Source organism: Cololabis saira, chromosome 11 (assembly GCF_033807715.1).
Source record: "Cololabis saira isolate AMF1-May2022 chromosome 11, fColSai1.1, whole genome shotgun sequence".
Taxonomy (NCBI): domain Eukaryota; kingdom Metazoa; phylum Chordata; class Actinopteri; order Beloniformes; family Belonidae; genus Cololabis; species Cololabis saira.
The window spans coordinates 25,163,287-25,185,343 of record NC_084597.1 but is presented as its reverse complement, the minus strand read 5'-3'; the positions used below and the strand labels follow the sequence as shown (position 1 = coordinate 25,185,343).

The following is a 22,057-nucleotide window of genomic DNA, read 5'->3' as shown; positions in this document are numbered from 1 at the left end:
AGTTAATACGGCCTGAACCATAACGTGCACCCAGGTCTGTTATACATCAAAATGTGCGTCTCCATTCTGCGACGATGCGCATTACTTTTCTCAGTCAAAACCGTCACCGTGGCGATGATAGATGCCAAAAAGCGTGCCCCCCTTGATCTGGTTGGTCCATATTTGATTGTTCCTACTTTCTGCCATAACTTTTGAATGGTGTGATATAAAGAGTCTTGGGTGGTGTCATCGGACTCTGTTTTGACTCCTTCACCTTAATTGGTGCAAATTAGATCCGCCCCTTCTTCTGATTGGTCGATATGTGATAGCTCCGATTTTCTGCTATAACTTTTGAATGGTTTGACATAAAGACTCGTGGGTGGTGTCATCGGACTCAGTTTTGAGTCCTTGAACATAATTGTTTCAAATTAGCCCCGCCCCTTCATGTGATTTGTCGATATCTGATAGTTCCTACTTTCTCCCATAACTTTTGAATGGTTTGGTATAGAGAGTCGTGGGTGGTGTCATCCGCTAAATGTCCAGGCCCTGAAGAATCTACATGCAAGTCATACAAACGCTTCCACTGCAGCACGCATGAACGTGCACAAGGGTGCGAGGGCCCGTTCACCGCTGCTTGCAGCTTTAATTGTTGATTATTATGGGCATGCCAAGTAGTGGCATGACCATATTGCAATCGTTCAGAATGGCCCAAAGGGCAATGCTGCTAGCATGCTAAAGTCGCAAAAGTCCCACTGCGCACCAGCGGGTGTACAGCATGACCCCGCACTGATGTGGAAAAAAAAAATCCCCAAAAAGTAAAACACGGCCGAAAAAATGAGGAAAAACATGAAAATGAAGGCGTAAATTAGTACCCAGAAAAGGTTTCCCTTTTCTTATTATTATTATTATGGGCATGCCAAGTAGTGGCATGACCATATTGCAATCGTCCAGAATGGCCCAAAGGGCAATGCTGCTAGCATGCTAAAGTCGCAAAAGTCCCACTGCACACCAGCGGGTGTACAGCATGACCCCGCACTGATGTGGAAAAAAAAAATCCCCAAAAAGTAAAACACGGCCGAAAAAATGAGGAAAAACATGAAAATGAAGGCGTAAATTAGTACCCAGAAAAGGTTTCCCTTTTCTTATTTTTATTATTATGGGCATGCCAAGTAGTGGCATGACCATATTGCAATCGTCCAGAATGGCCCAAAGGGCAATGTTGCTAGCATTTTGCTAACAAGCTAAAGTCGCAAAAGTCCCACGTCACATCAGTGGGTGTACAGCATGACCCCGCTCGGATGTGGAAAAAAAAAATCCCCAAAAACTAAAACACGCCCGAAAAAATGAGGAAAAACATGAAAATGAAGGCGATATATTGGTATACAGAAAAGGTTTCCCTTTTCTTATTATTCTTATTCCGCACTTTTTTTCGTCCGTTAATACGGCCCGAACCGCAACGTGCACCCATGCATGGCATACATCGTTGGATGCGTCTCCATCGTGATTCGATGGGTATTACTTTTCTCAGTAATAGGGGTTACCGTGGCAACGCTAGTTGCCAAAAAGCAAAAAAAAAGGCGAAAATTCCCGCGCTTATTGCTCTGCCGAACTTTATCGTAGAGACATCGTTCAAACTTTGAAACACTCTGCCCGATAGTCTTTAAAGGACCATACAACTTCATCATTCTAGTTATTACGGTTTTTGCGATATTTAACTTTCAATTTAAAAAAAAAATCCCTTTTACTTTGGACGCTTGTTGCTAGGCAACGGTTTATCGTACAGACATCATTACAACATTGACAAACCCGGGACGCGTTGTACTGCAACATATTTTAGTCTCGTCAAGCTTGCTATTACGGTTTTTGAGATATTCCACTTTGTTCATTTTGATGCTAACGGAATTTTGGACGCTTGTTGCGCGGCAACGCGATATCGTAGAGACTTTGATTCAACGTTAAAATACTCAGCTTGATGTGGACTACAACATATTGAGGTCTCATTACGCTGTCGTTTACAGCTTTTGAGATATTGAAGCCAAATTGTCCCATTCTATCCTATGGGGCTTGTTACCATGGCAACAAAAACCAATGCATTTGTATGGGGGACCATGTGAATAAACAATCTGTTAATGCTGCCCGAACCGGAACGTGCACCCATGCATGGCATACATCGTTGGATACGTCTCCATCGTGCCTAATTGGGCATTACTTTTCTCAGTCAAAAGTGTTAACGTGGCAACGCTAGATGCCATAAAGCAAAAAAAAAGGCGAAAATTCGCACGCTTATAGCTTGGTCGAACTTTATCGTAGAGACATCGTTCAAACTTTCAAACACTCGGCCCGATTGGCACTAACGGACCCTACAAGCTCATTATGCCAATTATTACAATTTTTGCGATATTGACCTTTCATTTTATTTTTTTATTTCCATTTGACTTTGGATGCTTGTTGCTAGGCAACAGATTATCGTAGAGACATCATACAAAGGTTCTCAGACTCGGCACGCTGTGGACTTCAACATATTCAAATTTCATGAAGTTGTGATTTAAGGAAATCTTTTGTCAAAATCCATGACAAATGGCCCCATTCATTCGGATGGGATTTTTTTACCATGGTGAAAAAAAACCTATCCATTAACGTAGACTGAACCGGAACGTGCACCCATGAATGGCATACACCGTTAGATGCGTCTCCATGTTGCCTCGATGGGCATTACTTTTTTCAGTCAAAAGTGTCACCGTGGGGGGCGCTAGACGCCAAAAAGCGCACCCCATTATTAGCTATTGGGAGCACAGGAATGAATGCAATACAACCGTAAACACCTCAAACTGACATAGAACCGCCCGAACACAACCTCTACAGCCCCAAACCAAAGCAGCGAGAGGGGTCGAATGGGCGGTAGGGCATGCCCATATCAAAATTTCATGAAATTTTCTAGTTATTATTATTATTCCGCACTCTTTTTTCGTCCGTTAATACGGCCCGAACCGCAACGTGCAGCCATGCATGGCATACATCTTTGGATGCGTCTCCATCGTGATTCGATGGGTATTACTTTTCTCAGTAATAGGGGTTACCGTGGCAACGCTAGATGCCGAAAAGCAAAAAAAAAGGCGAAAATTCCCGCGCTTATTGCTCGGCCGAACTTTATCGTAGAGACATCGTTCAAAGCTTGAAACATTCGGCCCGATAGTCTTTAAAGGACCATACAACTTCATCATGCTAGTTATTACGGTTTTTGCGATATTTAACTTTCAATTTAAAAAAAAAATCACTTTTATTTTGGACGCTTGTTGCTAGGCAACGGTTTATCGTACAGACATCATTACAACATTGACCAACCCGGGACGCTTTGTACTGCAACATATTTTAGTCTCGTCATGCTTGCTATTACGGTTTTTGAGATATTCCACATTGTTCATTTTGATGCTAACGGAACTTCGGATGCTTGTTGCGCGGCAACGTGGTATCGCAGAGACTTGGTTCCAACGTTAAAAGACTCAGCTTCATGTGGACTACAACATACTGAGGTCTCATTACGCTGTCGTTTACAGCTTTTGAGATATTAAAGCCAAATTGTCCCATTCTATCCTATGGGGCTTGTTACCATGGCAACAAAAACCAATGCATTTGTATGGGGGACCATGTGAATAAACAATCTGTTAATGCTGCCCGAACCGGAATGTGCACCCATGCATGGCATATATCGTTGGATGCGTCTCCATCGTGCCTCGATGGGCATTACTTTTCTCAGTCAAAAGTGTTACCGTGGCAACGCCAGATGCCAAAAAGCAAAAAAAAAGGCAAAAATTCAGACGCTTATTGCTTGGTCGAACTTTATCGTAGAGACATCGTTCAAACTTTCAAACACTCGGCCCGATTGTCCCTAACGCTACGTACAACCTCATTATGCTAATTATTACAGTTTTTGCGATATTGGCCTTTCATTTTTTTTTTTATTTCTGTTTGAATTTGGACGCTTGTTGCTAGGCAACAGGTTATCGTAGAGACATCGTACAAATGTCCCCTGACTCGGCACGCTGTGGACTTCAACATACTCAAATTTCATGAAGCTGGCATTTAAGGAAATTTTATGTCAAAATCCAGGCCAAATGGCCCCATTCATTCAAATGGGGTTTTGTACCATGGTGAAAAAAAAACCTATCCGTTAACGTAGCCTGAACCGGAACATGCTCCCATGCATGGCATACATCGTTGGATGCGTCTCCATTGTGCCTCGATGGGCATTGCTTTTCTCAGTCAAAAGCGTTACCGTGGGGACGCTAGACGGCAAAAAGCGCGCCCCATTAATAGCTATTGGGAGCACAGGAATGAATGAAATACAACCGTAAACACCTCAAACTGACATAAAACCGCCCCCAACACAAACACTGCAGCCCCAAACCAGAGCAGCGAGAGGGCTCGAATGGGCGGTAGGGCATGCCCATATCAAAATTTCCAGAAATTTTCTAGTTATGGGCATGCCAGTAATGGCATGACCATATTGCAATTGTCCAGAATGGCCCAAAGGGCAATGTTGCTAGCATTTTGCTAACAAGCTAAAGTCGCAAAAGTCCCACGTCACACCAGCGGGTGTACAGCATGACCCCGCTCAGATGTGGAAAAAAAAAATCCCCAAAAACTAAAACACGCCCGAAAAAATGAGGAAAAACATGAAAATGAAGGCGATATATTGGTATACAGAAAAGGTTTCCCTTTTCTTATTATTCTTATTCCGCACTTTTTTTCGTCCGTTAATACGGCCCGAACCGCAACGTGCACCCATGCATGGCATACATCGTTGGATGCGTCTCCATCGTGATTCGATGGGTATTACTTTTCTCAGTAATAGGGGTTACCGTGGCAACGCTAGATGCCAAAAAGCAAAAAAAAAGGCGAAAATTCCCGCGCTGATTGCTCGGCCGAACTTTATCGTAGAGACATCGTTCAAACTTTGAAACACTCGGCCCGATAGTCTTTAAAGGACCATACAACTTCATCATTCTAGTTATTACGGTTTTTGCGATATTTAACTTTCAATTTAAAAAAAAAATCCCTTTTATTTTGAACGTTTGTTGCTAGGCAACGGTTTATCGTACAGACATCATTACAACATTGACAAACCCGGGACGCTTTGTACTGCAACATATTTTAGTCTCGTCAAGCTTGCTATTACGGTTTTTGAGATATTCCACTTTGTTCATTTTGATGCTAACGGAACTTCGGACGCTTATTGCGCGGCAACACAATATCGTAGAGACTTTAATTTAACGTTTAAAGACTCTGGTTGCTGTGGACTACAACATACTAAGGTCTCATTACGCTGTCGTTTACAGCTTTTGAGATATTGAAGCCTAATTGTCCCATTCTATCCTATGGGGCTTGTTACCATGGCGACAAAAACCTATGCATTTGTATGGGGGTGCATGTGAATAAACAATCTGTTAATACTGCTCGGACCGCAATGTGCACCCATGCATGGCATATATCGTTGGATGCGTCTCCATCGTGCCTCGATGGGTATTACTTTTTTTTAGTCAAAAGTGTTACCGTGGCAACGCTAGATGCCAAAAAGCAAAAAAAAAGGCAAAAATTCAGACGCTTATTGCTCGGCCGGACTTTATCGTAGAGACATCGTTCAAACTTTGAAACACTCGGCCTGATTGGCACTAACGGACCTTACAAGCTCATTATGCCAATTTTTAAAGTTTTTGCGATATTGACCTTTCATTTTTTTTTTTATTTCCGTTTGACTTTGGACGCTTGTTGCTAGGCAACAGATTATCGTAGAGACATCATACAAATGTTCCCCGACTTGGCACGCTGTGGCCTTCAACATATTCAAATTTCATGAATGCAAAACAACCGTAAACACCTCAAACTGACATAAAACCAGCCCGAACACAAACACTACAGCCCCAAACCAATGCAGCGAGAGGGGACGAATGGGCGGTAGGGCATGCCCATATCAAAATTTCCTGAAATTTTCTAGTTATTATTATTATTATTCTTATTCCGCACTTTTTTTCGTCCGTTAATACGGCCCGAACCGCAACGTGCACCCATGCATGGCATACATCGTTGGATGCGTCTCCATCGTGATTCGATGGGCATTACTTTTCTCCGTAATAGGGGTTACCGTGGCAACGCTAGTTGCCAAAAAGCAAAAAAAAAGGCGAAAATTCCCACGCTTATTGCTCGGCCGAACTTTATCGTAGAGACATCGTTCAAACTTTCAAACACTCGGCCCGATAGTCACTAAAGGACCATAAAACTTCATCATGCTACTTATTACGGTTTTTGCGATATTTAACTTTCAATTTAAAAAAAAAATCTATTTTATTTTGGACGCTTGTTGCTAGGCAACGGTTTATCGTACAGACATCATTACAACATTGACAAACCCGGGACGCTTTGTACTGCAACATATTTTAGTCTCGTCATGCTTGCTATTACGGTTTTTGAGATATTCCACATTGTTCATTTTGATGCTAACGGAACTTCGGATGCTTGTTGCGCGGCAACGCGGTATCGCAGAGACTTTGTTCCAACGTTAAAAGACTCAGGTTGATGTGGACTACAACATACTGAGGTCTCATTACGCTGTCGTTTACAGCTTTTGAGATATTAAAGCCAAATTGTCCCATTCTATCCTATGGGGCTTGTTACCATGGCAACAAAAACCTATGCATTTGTATGGGAGAGCATGTGAATAAACAATCTGTTAATACTGCTCGGACCGCAATGTGCACCCATGCATGGCATATATCGTTGGATGCGTCTCCATCGTGCCTCGATGGGCATTACTTTTTTCAGTCAAAAGTGCTACCGTGGCAACGCTAGATGCCAAAAAGCCAAAAAAAAGGCGAAAATTCAGACGCTTATTGCTCGGCCGGACTTTATCGTAGAGACATAGTTCAAACTTTCAAACACTCGGCCCGATTGGCACTAACGGAGCCTAGAACCTCATTATGCCATTTTTTTAAGTTTTTGTGATATTGACCTTTCATTTTTTTTTTTATTTCCGTTTGACTTTGGACGCTTGTTGCTAGGCAACAGATTATCGTAGAGACATCATACAAATGTTCCCTGACTCGGCACGCTGTGACCTTCAACGTATTAAAATTTCATGAAGCTGTGATTTAAGGAAAGTTTCATGTAAAATCCATGCCAAATGGCCCCATTCATTCGGATGGGTTTTTTAAAACCATGGTGGAAAAAAAAACTATCCGTTAACGTAGCCTGAACCGGAACGTGCACCCATGCATGGCATACATCGTTGGATGCGTCTCCATCGTGCCTCGATGGCCATTGCTTTTCTCAGTCAAAAGCGTTACCGTGGGGACGCTAGACGGCAAAAAGCGCGCCCCATTAATAGCTATTGGGAGCACAGGAATGAATGAAATACAACCGTAAACACCTCAAACTGACATAAAACCGCCCCGAACACAAACACTGCAGCCCCAAACCAAAGCAGCGAGAGGGGACGAATGGGCGGTAGGGCATGCCCATATCAAAATTTCCAGAAATTTTCTAGTTATGGGCATGCCAAGTAATGGCATGACCATATTGCAATCGTCCAGAATGGCCCAAAGGGCAATGTTGCTAGCATTTTGCTAACAAGCTAAAGTCGCAAAAGTCCCACGTCACACCAGCGGGTGTACAGCATGACCCCGCTCGGATGTGGAAAAAAAAAATCCCCAAAAACTAAAACACGCCCGAAAAAATGAGGAAAAACATGAAAATGAAGGCGATATATTGGTATACAGAAAAGGTTTCCCTTTTCTTATTATTCTTATTCCGCACTTTTTTTCGTCCGTTAATACGGCCCGAACCGCAACGTGCACCCATGGATGGCATACATCGTTGGATGCGTCTCCATCGTGATTCGATGGGTATTACTTTTCTCAGTAATAGGGGTTACCGTGGCAACGCTAGTTGCCAAAAAGCAAAAAAAAAGGCGAAAATTCCCGCGCTTATTGCTCGGCCGAACTTTATCGTAGAGACATCGTTCAAACTTTGAAACACTCGGCCCGATAGTCTTTAAAGGACCATACAACTTCATCATTCTAGTTATTACGGTTTTTGTGATATTTAACTTTCAATTTAAAAAAAAAATCCCTTTTATTTTGGACGTTTGTTGCTAGGCAACGGTTTATCGTACAGACATCATTACAACATTGACAAACCCGGGACGCTTTGTACTGCAACATATTTTAGTCTCGTCAAGTTTGCTATTACGGTTTTTGAGGTATTCCACTTTGCGAATTTTGATGCTAACGGAATTTCGGACGCTTGTTGCGCGGCAACACGATATCGTAGAGACTTTAATTTAACGTTAAAAGACTCGGGTTGCTGTGGACTACAACATACTAAGGTCTCATTACGCTGTCGTTTACAGCTTTTGAGATATTGAAGCCTAATTGTCCCATTCTATCCTATGGAGCTTGTTACCATGGCAACAAAAACCTATGCATTTGTATGGGGGAGCATGTGAATAAAACATCTGTTAATGCTGCCCAGACCGGAACGTGTACCCATGCATGGCATACATCGTTGGATGCGTCTAGATCGTGCCTCGATGGGCATTACTTTTCTCAGTCTAAAGCGTTACCGTGGCAACGCTAAATGCCAAAAAGCAAAAAAAAAATGCAAAAATTCGAACGTTTATTTCTCGGCCAGACTTTATCGTAGAGACATCGTTCAAACTTTCAAACACTCGGCCCGATTGGCACTAACGGACCGTACAAGCTCATTATGCCAATTATTACACTTTTTGAGATAATGACCTTTCATTTTTTTCTTTATTTCCGTTTGACTTTGGACGCTTGTTGCTAGGCAACAGATTATCATAGAGACATCCTACAAATGTTCCCCGACTCGGCACGCTGTGGACTTCAACATATTCAAATTTCATGAAGCTGTTATTTAAGGAAATTTTATGTCAAAATCCATGCCAAATGGCCCCATTCATTCGGATGGGGTTTTGTACCATGGTGAAAAAAAAACCTATCCATTAATGTAGCCTGAACCGCAACGTGCACCCATGCATGGCATACATCGTTAGATGCGTCTCCATGTTGCCTCGATGGGCATTACTTTTTTCAGTCAAAAGTGTCACCGTGGGTGGCGCTAGACGCCAAAAAGCGCACGCCTTTAATAACTATTGGGAGCACAGGAATGAATGCAATACAACTGTAAACACCTCAAACTGACATAGAACCACCACGAACACAACCGCTGCAGCCCCAAACCAAAGCAGCGAGAGGGGTCGAATGGGCCGTAGGGCATGCCCATATCAAAATTTCATGAAATTTTCTAGTTATTATTATTCTTATTCCGCACTTTTTTTCGTCCGTTAATACGGCCCGAACCGCAACGTGCACCCATGCATGGCATACATCGTTGGATGCGTCTCCATCGTGATTCGATGGGCATTACTTTTCTCAGTAATAGGGGTTACCGTGGCAACGCTAGTTGCCAAAAAGCAAAAAAAAAGGCGAAAATTCCCACGCTTATTGCTCGGCCGAACTTTATCGTAGAGACATCGTTCAAACTTTCAAACACTCGGCCCGATAGTCACTAAAGGACCATAAAACTTCATCATGCTACTTATTACGGTTTTTGCGATATTTAACTTTCAATTTAAAAAAAAAATCTATTTTATTTTGGACGCTTGTTGCTAGGCAACGGTTTATCATACAGACATCATTACAACATTGACCAACCCGGGACGCTTTGTACTGCAACATATTTTAGTCTCGTCATGCTAGCTATTACGGTTTTTGAGATATTTCACTCTTCTCATTTTGATGCTAACGGAACTTCGGATGCTTGTTGCGCGGCAACGCAGTATCGTAGAGACTTGGTTCCAACGTTAAAAGACTCAGCTTGATGTGGACTACAACATACTGAGGTCTCATTACGCTGTCGTTTACAGCTTTTGAGATATTGAAGCTAAATTGTCCCATTCTATCCTATGGGGCTTCTTACCATGGCAACAAAACCCTATGCATTTGGATGGGGGAGCATGTGAATAAACAATCTGTTAATGCTGCTCGGACCGCAATGTGCACCCATGCATGGCATATATCGTTGGATGCGTCTCCATCATGCCTCAATGGGCATTACTTTTCTCAGTCAAAAGTGTTACCGTGGCAACGCTAGATGCCAAAAAGCCAAAAAAAAGGCGAAAATTCAGACGCTTATTGCTCGGCCGGACTTTATCGTAGAGACATAGTTCAAACTTTCAAACACTCGGCCTGATTGGCACTAACGGAGCCTAGAACCTCATTATGCCATTTTTTTAAGTTTTTGTGATATTGACCTTTCATTTTTTTTTTAATTTCCGTTTGACTTTGGACGCTTGTTGCTAGGCAACAGATTATCGTAGAGACATCATACAAATGTTCCCTGACTCGGCACGCTGTGACCTTCAACGTATTAAAATTTCATGAAGCTGTGATTTAAGGAAAGTTTAATGTAAAATCCATGCCAAATGGCCCCATTCATTCGGATGGGTTTTTTTAAACCATGGTGGAAAAAAAACCTATCCGTTAACGTAGCCTGAACCGGAACGTGCACCCATGCATGGCATACATCGTTGGATGCGTCTCCATCGTGCCTCGATGGGCATTGCTTTTCTCAGTCAAAAGCGTTACCGTGGGGACGCTAGACGGCAAAAAGCGCGCCCCATTAATAGCTATTGGGAGCACAGGAATGAATGAAATACAACCGTAAACACCTCAAACTGACATAGAACCGCCCCGAACACAACCACTGCAGCCCCAAACCAGAGCAGCGAGAGGGCTCGAATGGGCGGTAGGGCATGCCCATATCAAAATTTCCAGAAATTTTCTAGTTATTATTATAATTGAATACATATTATATATAAGTATGTCATCATTATAAATTAAATTGTCTTTTGATCTCTGTTTAAATACAACAATTCAAAAATATGAGTCCAAGTGACATAATAAGTAGTGTTTAACTTTTTAAAGATGACGTACTGTAGATGTTTGTCATGTTTCAAATATTTATATAAATATCAAAATAAGTCAGGCAAAGTGAGATTGAATTTTCATCCTTCATCCTTGCAAATTCTTGAAGAGAACCATCCAAAAATTATGCCATAATGTTTTTTAATTAAATTGTTTGATTGCATTGCACTTTTTTCAATTTCTGATTACAGAAATAACAAATGTAGGCCTCAATTTGATAAATCACTATAATCCACAAACCCAGGAAAGCTTATTCTATCTATCTATCTATCTATCTATCTATCTATCTATCTATCTATCTATCTATCTATCTATCTATCTATCTATCTATCTACCTATCTATCTATCTATCTATCTATCTATCTATCTATCTATCTATCTATCTATCTATCTATCTATCTATCTATCTATCTATCTATATATCTATCTATCTATCTATCTATATATATATATATATATATATATATATATATATATATATATAATATGCTAACAAAAAATAATAAGATTGGAGGTGAAAAACAAAAAGGAAAAAAAGGGAGAAAGTGGAATCCAGAGTGAATTGAACTCAAATAAAGCTCGGCCTGGAAAGAGTCTGCTGGCACAGACCACAGCTGTCATTGTTTAGTCAGGGCACGGGTTCCTGCCAGGACCTGTCAGGAGCTGGCTGTAACACTTGTCCACACTGAGAAGCCACACTGCTTTCTTTTCTGTTCAAACGTCCCTTGTGACATACTAAAAAGCCTTATTCGTGAGAGCTTTGTGACACAGAGGAGCTGAGAGCTAGTTACACAGCTACCTACGTCTGGACTGGGCTAAAGTCCTGCCAGAAATTTAGCTTTATGCTGCTTCTTGCTTGTCTGTCCGTGCCGGTGCTAAGAGACTATTTATCGCTGTCTGTGCTGCTTTTTTCAGGGGTCAGGGGTCTGTTGTTAATGTTTTGTCCAACCTATATTTAGTCTGTTTGGTCACCTTTGTAAAGGAGTGTTTAGTGTGACATCATAAGTGGAACGAATGCCCAAAGATTTCACTAATGAATGGAAGAAATTACAAGAACTATTTCTTATTTTCTTTTACCCATCTCTTTTGTTGAGTTTTCTTTTCATTTGATTTGCTTTGTTATTAAGAACTTTGTTTATCCAGGCCACTATAAAACGTGTCAACAATGGCAAGGGTAACATTGCCCAGGCGCGTTGGATTTTTGGAAATCAAATCTCTTGAAAATCAAATTTTCTAGGTTAGTTACACAAACAAGTTGTGTTAGTTGAAGTCCCGGAGAGTAGATATTGACAGGAAATAACTGTGTTGTGACAGGAAAAAAAGGCAAGGTATTTCAGTTGATGGGAAAAAAAAATACTCTGGCTTTTTGCAGCGATGACGAAGAGGTATCAGCATGTGAGGAATGTAGTGTTGGAGGAAGAATAACAATATCAGACATGGTCTGACTGTTTTGTCAATCAAGCTTTGTAAGAAATTCCAACCCCACTCTCCACAAAGAGGGAGAATAAGGTCTTGAACTTACAAAATAAATGCTTTGCTAATTCACATATTTTAGCAGTAAAGTCACTGGTGGCATGATTCTGCAAAAAGAGCTGTTTTGTTGGCTTGGGTTAGTGTGTTATTCATATTTCCTTGTAACCCCAAAATACAGTGAAAGCAGTCTGTATTATACAGTGATGTATGTATTCATTCTTTACTGTTTTACTGTTAATGTGTTCTAGATAATATGCAAAAAAAAAATAGTTAGGCTACATTTTTTTATTTTTATTTGTGGAAATAATCGCTGCCAGCCACTGTCAAGTCAATGCAAGACAGAGGATCGAAAACACAAACAATAATGGTGTCAAATCTGTGTATTAACAGCGACTCCTGCTGGTGACACCACAGCCACGTTATTTAATTTTCCATCAAGGATTTGGATTGTAGTTGCAATCACACGGCATGCACGTACAGAGGGGAGTGCGGAGGGTGCTCAAGCACCCGCCCCCTTTGCTCAGATGCCCAAAGTGCCCTTCTGTCAAAGGCCTTTTTCTTTTTTTTTTTTTTGTCATTTTCACTCATGTGGCTCTCTGATATTGACCGATTCCCAGTCAGTGAATCGGTCACGTGACAACGTGACGTTTGAGTGACGTATGAAGCAGTTCAGCGCTTAGAGCGGAGAAAGGACCGAGATGGCGCTGTGGTGGCTGGTTTTCTCCAGGGGATGTTAGGGTGGTGGGAAGTGAGGGTGCTGGGGGGCTGCTGGATTAGTGTGTGTCACAGCCTCCGCCCCCGGCTCGGTCCTTACCCCGATGGCCCTTAAAATAAAAAGATTTCCATTTTCAAGTGTGGACCCATCATGACATTCAATATCATCTAACAATTAATAATAATTCAGCTAAATAAAATGATATGATGAACATCCCCCTCCCTGACAGGCACCTGCAGCCACCCCCAACTGAGGATATATTTTCACTTCCCGGTATGGTTTGCAGCAGTAGCATTATGTGCACATTACTCAGTTGTTGTTGTTGTCGAATTGACGAATTTCACTTTGCCTTACTCCAGAAACAACAATGCTTTGCAAATGCGCGACATGTGCTGTGCTGTTAGTAATTAGTAGCCATTAGCCGCTCGCTGACAGAGAGAGGGATAGAAATGCAGCTGCTCGTCTCTCTAAGTCATTTTGCCCACCGTTTTAAAGATCATGTAAAGTAATTTAAATTAAGTTGCAATCCCCCACTTGGCTGCGTGTATGTGTGTGCGTGCGTGCGCATCACGTGCATCAGATTTTTATTTCATTTATCAGGATATTTAATTGTGCAGACATGCCTCGTAAGGAGAGGAGGTTGAGAGAGAGAGAGAGGAGTGGAGTGAGGTGCTAAAAACAGTGGATCCATCACCTGGATAACACAGAGCGCAGCAGGAAGCAGATGTACCAGTTATTTATGTTGTACGTATGATATGTATGTTATTTCTTTAGTTTTGATTAGTGGGTATCCAGACTTATTATAGTTTTCTATTTTTCCATTAGTTTTAGTTTGTTGTATAATACGGGGTATTTGTCGTGGGTAAGGTTTAAGAAGTTCAGAGCAGGTATTACAATACAACACACAACAGTGTTTTGTATTGTAATGTAACAAAGTAACAAATGTAACAAAGTTATTGTCGGAAAGTGTTAAAGTCGTGTTCCATATGTCCCTTTTTAAATTTCAGCACCTGCCCCTCCAAAGGTCTCTGCAGTCACACGGTATCAAGAACATTGACAGTTTAATTTTGTGTTTTCATATATGTTTGAGCTTCAGCTAAGCAATTATGTGTATGTTAAGATGTTTTAAAAAATCAAGCTAGAGGAGAATGGTTTAATAATTTATGTCTAATTTAGCTCCTCATACTGTATTGCACATCATATTTATATAACTAAGCGTCTTTTAAGCATCAAATGTTACTCTCAATTCAATAAAATGTATGGGGGAATCTGCTAAGAACGTGTATGGACATGTGACATAAGAAATAATCTATTGTTAATATTTTCACGCTAGTCAGGAGTTTCAGTTCTAATATTTCGTCAAAACCAAAATACACAAGCCATCTTTAATTTTTTTATCAATATAATTCTTATTGATTCATTTTAGTCAACCATGAAGTCAGCAAAGAAAATCTCAGTACAAACTTGTATGTCTGAATCTGACACCTTTTTTCCTGTTAAAAGGCTTTCTATTTCCCTTTTCATTCGTTGCTTGCTCTAGAGTTAGAAACCTATTATTTGTGGTAATTCCAAGCAAACATACAGTGGCTCAACATGTACAGCACATTTACATAATTTTATGTTCGATTTCACCCAGGGATTGGGAGAATATCTTCACATCTCACGCTTTTATGTGGTTACAGTTTGAGGGCTGCAAGAAAGCTTTCTCTCGGCTTGAAAATCTGAAGATCCACCTGCGCAGCCACACAGGGGAGAAGCCCTATCTCTGTCAGCACCCTGGTTGCCACAAGGCCTTCAGTAACTCGAGTGACAGAGCTAAACACCAGCGTACACACCTGGACACAGTGAGTGGCAGCCAATTGTGCGCCTGTATAATTACTGATAATATTTCTATGAGCTTCTTCTCGATGTTCATGTGTCCGTGTCTGTACAGAAGCCATATGGATGCCAGGTGCCTGGTTGTTCGAAGCGCTACACTGATCCCAGTTCACTGAGAAAACACATGAAATCACATTCGTCAAATGAGCGACAACTACGGAAGAAGGCAAGTACTGCGGTACTGTTAAACAAGTCACAGTTTTCTTTGATTGTTCCGCTGTACTTTTATTTTTTTGTCATTAACTGAACATTAAAAGCAAGTCTCTCTTCCTTAATATTCCGACCAGCAATGGACAAAAAAATATTAGATAGAAATTAAAACAGAATATAATGTTCCTACAGGTAAGGGTTGCCACCTTTCAGAAATAGAAATAAGGGACGCCCTGATTTCAGCAGCGCAGGAGCCAAAAAAAAGCCCCTAAACTTCTAAACTGAATAAAAATGTGTTTATTTTATATGAAAAAACAAAATGCTTTGATTTAAAGTTTAAAGTGCTTTAATAGCATTGAACTTGCATGACTGTACAGACAGCCAGCCATACTAGCAACTGAAATAGCCTCCTATGCTACGTATGTCCACATCAGCCCAGATGTATAATATAGCCTGCAGGTGAAGAATATGGTGTAAAAGTTAATTTATTTCAATAATTCAACTAGAATATGGTGTAAAAGTTAATTTATTTCAATAATTCAACTAGAATATGGTGTAAAAGTTAATTTATTTCAATAATTCAACTAGAATATGGTGTAAAAGTTAATTTATTTCAATAATTCAACTAGAATATGGTGTAAAAGGTTAATTTATTTCAATAATTCAACCAGAATATGGTGTAAAAGTACATTTATTTAAATAATTCAACTAGAATATGGTGTAAAAGTTACTTATTTCAATAATTCAACTAGAATTTGGTGTAAAGGTTAATTTCTTTCAATAATTCAACTAGAATATGGTGTAAAAGTTAGTGAAAATACGGTACAAATCGCGTCCCGTATTAGTACAATACGGGACGCAACATTTTTTTCTCAAATAAAGGACAATTCCGTATTTTACGGGACGGGTGGCAACCCTACCTACAAATGTCTCAAAATAAAAAAAGTATCACCAAACCAAAACCAAATGTAGGATTTTTTTCTTTTGTAAATAGTCAAGATTCCTGATAGATTTATTTTCTTTTTTTTTTAAATGAGTTGCTCAAGTGGACCATTTTCCGTAGCTAGACAGCGAGGCGACTGGATAGTTAACACTGCTACCACACAGTTGCCCTGTTTTGACTCTAAACTGATCCTAGGAGGAATGAGTGTGTCGTTGTGTGGCCCTGAAGGAGACTTGTCCATGGTGCAACCCACCTTTTTCCTGAATTTACATGGACAGACATTAGAAGCTAGCATGCAACCGTAGCCAGATGTACCATAAATACTGCCCTTCTCTCACTTCAACCCACGTCATACACAGAAAATAAACTACTACTTTAACTTATGCCACATATTTGATTTCATTACATTTTCATTCTTAATTACATCGCAGTTAGTGCTGCATTTTATCTGTAAAAAGATTATCATTGTCTTTAATTAAGGGGTGCTAGCAGTTAGACGAAAACAAATAGCAATGTTGTTTTATAAGTACGTATGTAAGTTCTGACAGAAATAGAAATTTACACACTATCATGTCTCTTTCTTTTCCTGCTGAGAGACACTCCATTTCAAAGTTTCACTTTATAAAATGGCAGCATGGTAGTTTGGATTTTTGCATCTGTTTGAGAGATGCTCTCTAGCTCTGAGGCATATGTCACCATAGATACAGATAATGAAGGTGGGTTGATGCTAAAAAAAGCAACAATTTGAAAAGTCTCCCACATGCTTAACTTCTTTCAACTGAACCCCATGACACATGTTTATTGGAACTTTACAAAAGATTACACTTCACATTTGCTATCTTACAGGACTACACTCTACAGCGCAGATGCTTTATTGCAGTGTTCTTAAATTCAGGTCCTCAAAGACCAGTATGGTTTAGATGTTTCCCCTGTTCCAACACACCTAATTTAAATAAATGGATCACCATCAGCTTGTCATCAAGAAAAATAATGTAATTTGAATCGAGCGTTTTGGAGCAGGAAAACATTTAAAGCATTCAGTGTAGTGGAACTTCAAGGACCTGAATTCAAGAGTAATTCTCTATTACAATGCTTCCATGCATCCTGTTGTCTTTTCGTGTCTTCTCTGACAAAAATTGTGACAGAAGTAAGCATCGTAGAGTAAAAATGACAAGATGAGTGCATGATGGCGTCTTTTTAGACGTAGCTTTCTTGTATAAAGGGACTGTTGTATTGAGTGGGAAGGAAACTCCAGAAATTTGGAAATTCCAGCGTTAGCATGGCAGCACCTGTGTCCAACTGGATTCACGGCAGTTTGACCAGCTCTTATCCAGCTGCACCTTCCTATGTGATTACTTGCTTTGAATATCTGCTAGGAACAACCTTGCTTTGAATTCAATTGAATTCAAGAGAAGAGAAGGTTCCCGGTTCCACTCCCTGGCCCGGCGGGGGTCTTTCTGTCTTCATTTTGCATGTTCTCCCCGTGCTTGCGTGGGTTCCCTCCGGGTACTCCAGCTTCCTCCCACAGTCCAAAAACATGCATAGTAGGTTAATTGATGATTCTAAATTGCCAGTAGGTGTGAGTGTGAGTATGTCTGGTTGTTTGTCTCTATATGTGGCCCTGCAATGGATCTGCAATGAGCTGGAATAGGCTCATGGATGGATGGATGGATGGATGGATGGATGGATGGATGGATGGATGGATGGATGGATGCATGGATGCATGGATGGATGGTTGGATGGATGGATGGATGGATGGATGGATGGATGGATGGATGGATGGATGGATGGATGGATGGATGGATGGATGGATGGATGGATGGATGGATTGAATGCTTTTATTTTACACCCTCCTGTTTGTTGGTGAATGAAAATCATTTCAGAACATCCTCAATATTTATACTAAATTATACTTTATTATTTGTGTTTATATCCACTGTGTGATTACTTTAGATGAAATCCTCCACTGAGGAAACCTCAGACATACTGACGGACTGTTTAACCATCCACCCTCTACATACCAACCTTTCCTCTTTGGCAAGACTGGACAGTCTATCTCCTGGTGCATCTCATGAGTCGTTCTCTGGTATGTGTAAGTCTTGGCTATTTCCATAAATGTATTGATATAAGAGTTAAAAAAAAAAATAAACATACATAAACATGTTCCTCTGCAAGCACGTGCACATAATAGGTTTTTTCGTTAGATTTACAGCCCTGAAGTATCTGTCATCTCTGTTCTTCAGATGCAATGGGACAAGACCCCTACAAGAGTCCTCACCTTGCTCTAAGGTCAATCTCTTTACAAGATAACTACAGGTACTGGGCATCTCTGATTATTAATCATCACGTGAAGTCCAAACAAAAGAAACATCTGGTATTATGGATGATTCAAACTGTTATTCTTAACTTTATGCATGCACAATTTGACAGGAAATCCAAAAAATGCTTTTTTAATCCTCTACAGCAGTCACTGTTATTCAGTAAACCAACTCACATCCAGGGAACATTAAGCACCACTTATATGCTTTACAAATCCTTTTTTATTTTAATGATTTGTGATTTACTACAATAATCATCTCAAACATTTGCTGTTGTTGCATCAAGACTACAAACTTATTACAAATTACAGTGATCAGTACAGGAGGTGTTGTTCAGTTTGTGTGTGTGCATGGGGGCTACAACTGGGGTGAAGCTTTCATTTTGGTTTGGAATAGACAGCAACCAATTTCCCCTGTCAACGCCATGGAAAACATCCCTTTATCTATACACTTCAAAGCATGTGATAAAGGATTTCTTTCGTTCAGAGCAGCCAGATGCTCATGGCACCTCGCTGGCTTTTATTGTTCTCATATCAGTGGTTGGCCAAAGCATTCACGGCAGGATTCTGTGAAGACAATCAGCCACTGAGAGCAGTCCTTGCCTTGCCTCATTGGTCTTAACCGCTTGCATCAATGGATGCTATAGTCACCGACAAGAGCCGCTGAGGAATTCAGAGCGTGAATCATAAAATCTAGAAAATGCAATTTAAGGTCCAGTGGAAGAGGACAGAACACTTTAATTGCTTTTTTAGATGTTAAATCAATTGTAAAATCCTTGTTGCCATTTTTGTACACTTTTCTGGCAATCCTTTCAGTTCTTGCCCAGTTTTATCTATTGTCAGAAAGTTTTGGCTAGTTTAATATTCTTATAGACATGCGAAGGTGGAAAAGGGAGTTCAGTTGCCATGTCTACTGAGTAGTATGCTAATTTATCAATTCAATTAGCTTTCTCCAAACAGTGATTTGGGTTTTTTGTTTCAAATATTGTCCATAATCTTTCAAATTAATAATTAATGTAAAACTGAATAGAAAAAAAGATGAAAGAAAATGTTCAGTGTGGTAAAGTAGGAAAACTGTTTTCCTGTATCACAGAGAAAGATATTTCAGGCCTACACTTTTATACTTTTAGCGCTTTGAGTGTCCAAGAAAAGCGCAATATAAATGTAATCCATTATTATTGTTATTACACAAAAGTTTTTGAAAAAGCTATGAATTGCATCATACATACTACTTACATACTTTCATCAACTGCCAAACATGGATACAACTCTGAAGATGGTATGATTCTTCATATTTTTTCTGCTGAGTGCAATGCATGCTTGCAAATTCTATTTACAGATCAACTGGAAAACATCCTGCATGGAGTGCACTGCATCTCTGTACAAGAACTGCTGTGCAGAATTTTGAGGGTTACACCAGCAGGAAGCCACGATGCATAGGAAGTGAGGCAGTGTCATGCATGAAAAGAATAATTATCTCCTTATTACATGCAACACAAAGATTAAAATGTTTCAGACAGTGGTAATTTAGTGTATGATCAAACCGCCACCCACTTCAGCTTCAAATTCAAGATGTACTCATGCAAGTAAAAGGATGGTGATCAGTGCTTACATTAAACTGTGATGTGGGTCTGTTGTATATTCTTGGTTATAAGGATATACATATTTAAGGATGTATTAAAGAAAAAAAAACAATTTTCCCAGTACACTAATACACTTTTATCATTTTATATTAATCACAATTAGTGTATGTATGTATGTATATATATATATGTATATATATATATATATATATATATATATATATATATATATATATATATATATATATATATATATATATATATATATATATATATATATATATATATATATATATGTGTGTGTGTGTGTGTGTGTGTGTGTGTATTTACTTTGAATACTGTGGTTGCAAGGCATTGGGGTACAGAATTATCAAAGCATTCTTTACTATTTTAGGATGGTTTAATATTTGGTTTCATACGATTTCATATTTTAGAGAATTGGACCAGTTCTGCCACAGATAGTTCTGGGCCATTTCTCCTTGTGACAAACCTATTACTGTACCCTTGATGGTTCCTTGTACATATTTATTTAAAAAAAAAAACACACACAACAACAAAAATCCACAGTACAGAGGAATGAGCAAAAATATTCCAGAAAGCTGATTGTTTATCAATTCCATTGCATGTTTCATGAAGAAAGAAGACTTATGTGTCCAATATTTTTTGTTCACATACAGTACATATGAAATATGTATGTCTTTATTTCATCAAGCAAAGCATTTAGTTTATTTTGAAAATTTTTTGTTTTGTTGATCCTTCCTCCCATCAGCTCTTCACCGTGGACTTGTGTACTTCCTTCCTCCACCACCCTCCCGCATCCTGCCAGTGGAGCGTGCCTCCAGAACAACGGTGATTTGAAGCAGTTCAATCAACCTCCTCCTGTGGTAAATCACAGCACAGGTACCCGAATCAGTTTTCAGGTTTGTTAAAAGGCTCTCTCCACAGATGAACCCAGTTGTGTCAAAGGGGTTTTATTCTGAAAAATATGTAAGCTTCACATCCTACAATTATCCGTAATGGCGATGATGTGGGTGGTTTGTCATCTGTTTGAACCAATGTATGTTATTTTTCATGCACATTAATTGTGCCATACAGTTATTCTTCATAATGTGTAGCAGGTGGCTGGTGATTTTAATATTTATTCAATATTAATATTTAATATTAATATTTAATATTTATACATAATAGCTATACACCTTTTAAAATATCATATATATTATTATTATTATTATTATTATTATTATTATTATATTATTATTATTTGTATTACCCCCACTTGTTAAAAAAAGCCTTGAAATAATTTTGGAGTTTCAAGGTGGGTTATACAACCTCAATGTGGCCTATGAAAGGTCATTTTTTTCTAATTTTTTCAGCAGTGAAAATTGGTTGCCCTATTCATGTTGATGGATGGTGTGAGCTGCATATTTTTTCCAAAGTAGTTAATAATCCCAGTGGGGTAGTTATCTCACAAAAGATTTGAAATTATTAAAATTATTCCAAACTCTACTGGTCAAGGATTGGTTAACTGTTTTGTTGTCAATTGATTTAATGAATGTCTCTGAGCATACATGTGTTTTAACACATCTGTGTGGCCATCTGCAGGATTTGATGTCCACAATCAAGGGGAAGAAGCATCTCCTCATCAAGTATTACATGGTGGGGATTACTTTGGTGTGGTGGACCGTGCCATGAGTGAGGTCTCCTGCATCTATAATGAGGGATGAAACTACTCACTTGTGGGTGTCCTAAGTTGGCACTAGTATTTTTCTTTTTTTTTTTTTCCCCTCTTCCACCAAAGTTAAGTGTGTTACAGGAGCACATACACAGCAAAGCCCCATGAAGGCAGTTGCAATTATTGAAATAAAAGCAAATTACATGATGAAACAATACTGAGTAAGATAAAAACAATGGACTTGACTCCTGTACTCCTCATATCGCATTTTATTGCCTTGTAATTACTGTGCCTATAGGATTTTAATGTTTACTTGTTTAGTTTTTATACAGCTTATGTGTAGCGTG

General features: G+C 39.6%; 1 protein-coding gene across 1 annotated transcript in view; it reads left to right on the top strand.

Moving 5' to 3' along the window:
* Window positions 1-21,762, top strand: part of glis3 (GLIS family zinc finger 3) — a 30,563-nt gene extending 8,801 nt beyond the window's left edge. The window contains exons 4-10 of the mRNA XM_061733176.1: window positions 14,850-15,011; window positions 15,101-15,211; window positions 18,092-18,224; window positions 18,382-18,455; window positions 20,784-20,816; window positions 20,854-20,938; window positions 21,641-21,762. Of these exons, the coding sequence (XP_061589160.1) occupies window positions 14,850-15,011; window positions 15,101-15,211; window positions 18,092-18,224; window positions 18,382-18,455; window positions 20,784-20,816; window positions 20,854-20,938; window positions 21,641-21,762 (720 nt within the window). The remainder of the gene's footprint in view (window positions 1-14,849; window positions 15,012-15,100; window positions 15,212-18,091; window positions 18,225-18,381; window positions 18,456-20,783; window positions 20,817-20,853; window positions 20,939-21,640) is intronic.
* The last annotated feature ends 295 nt before the right edge of the window (window positions 21,763-22,057 follow it).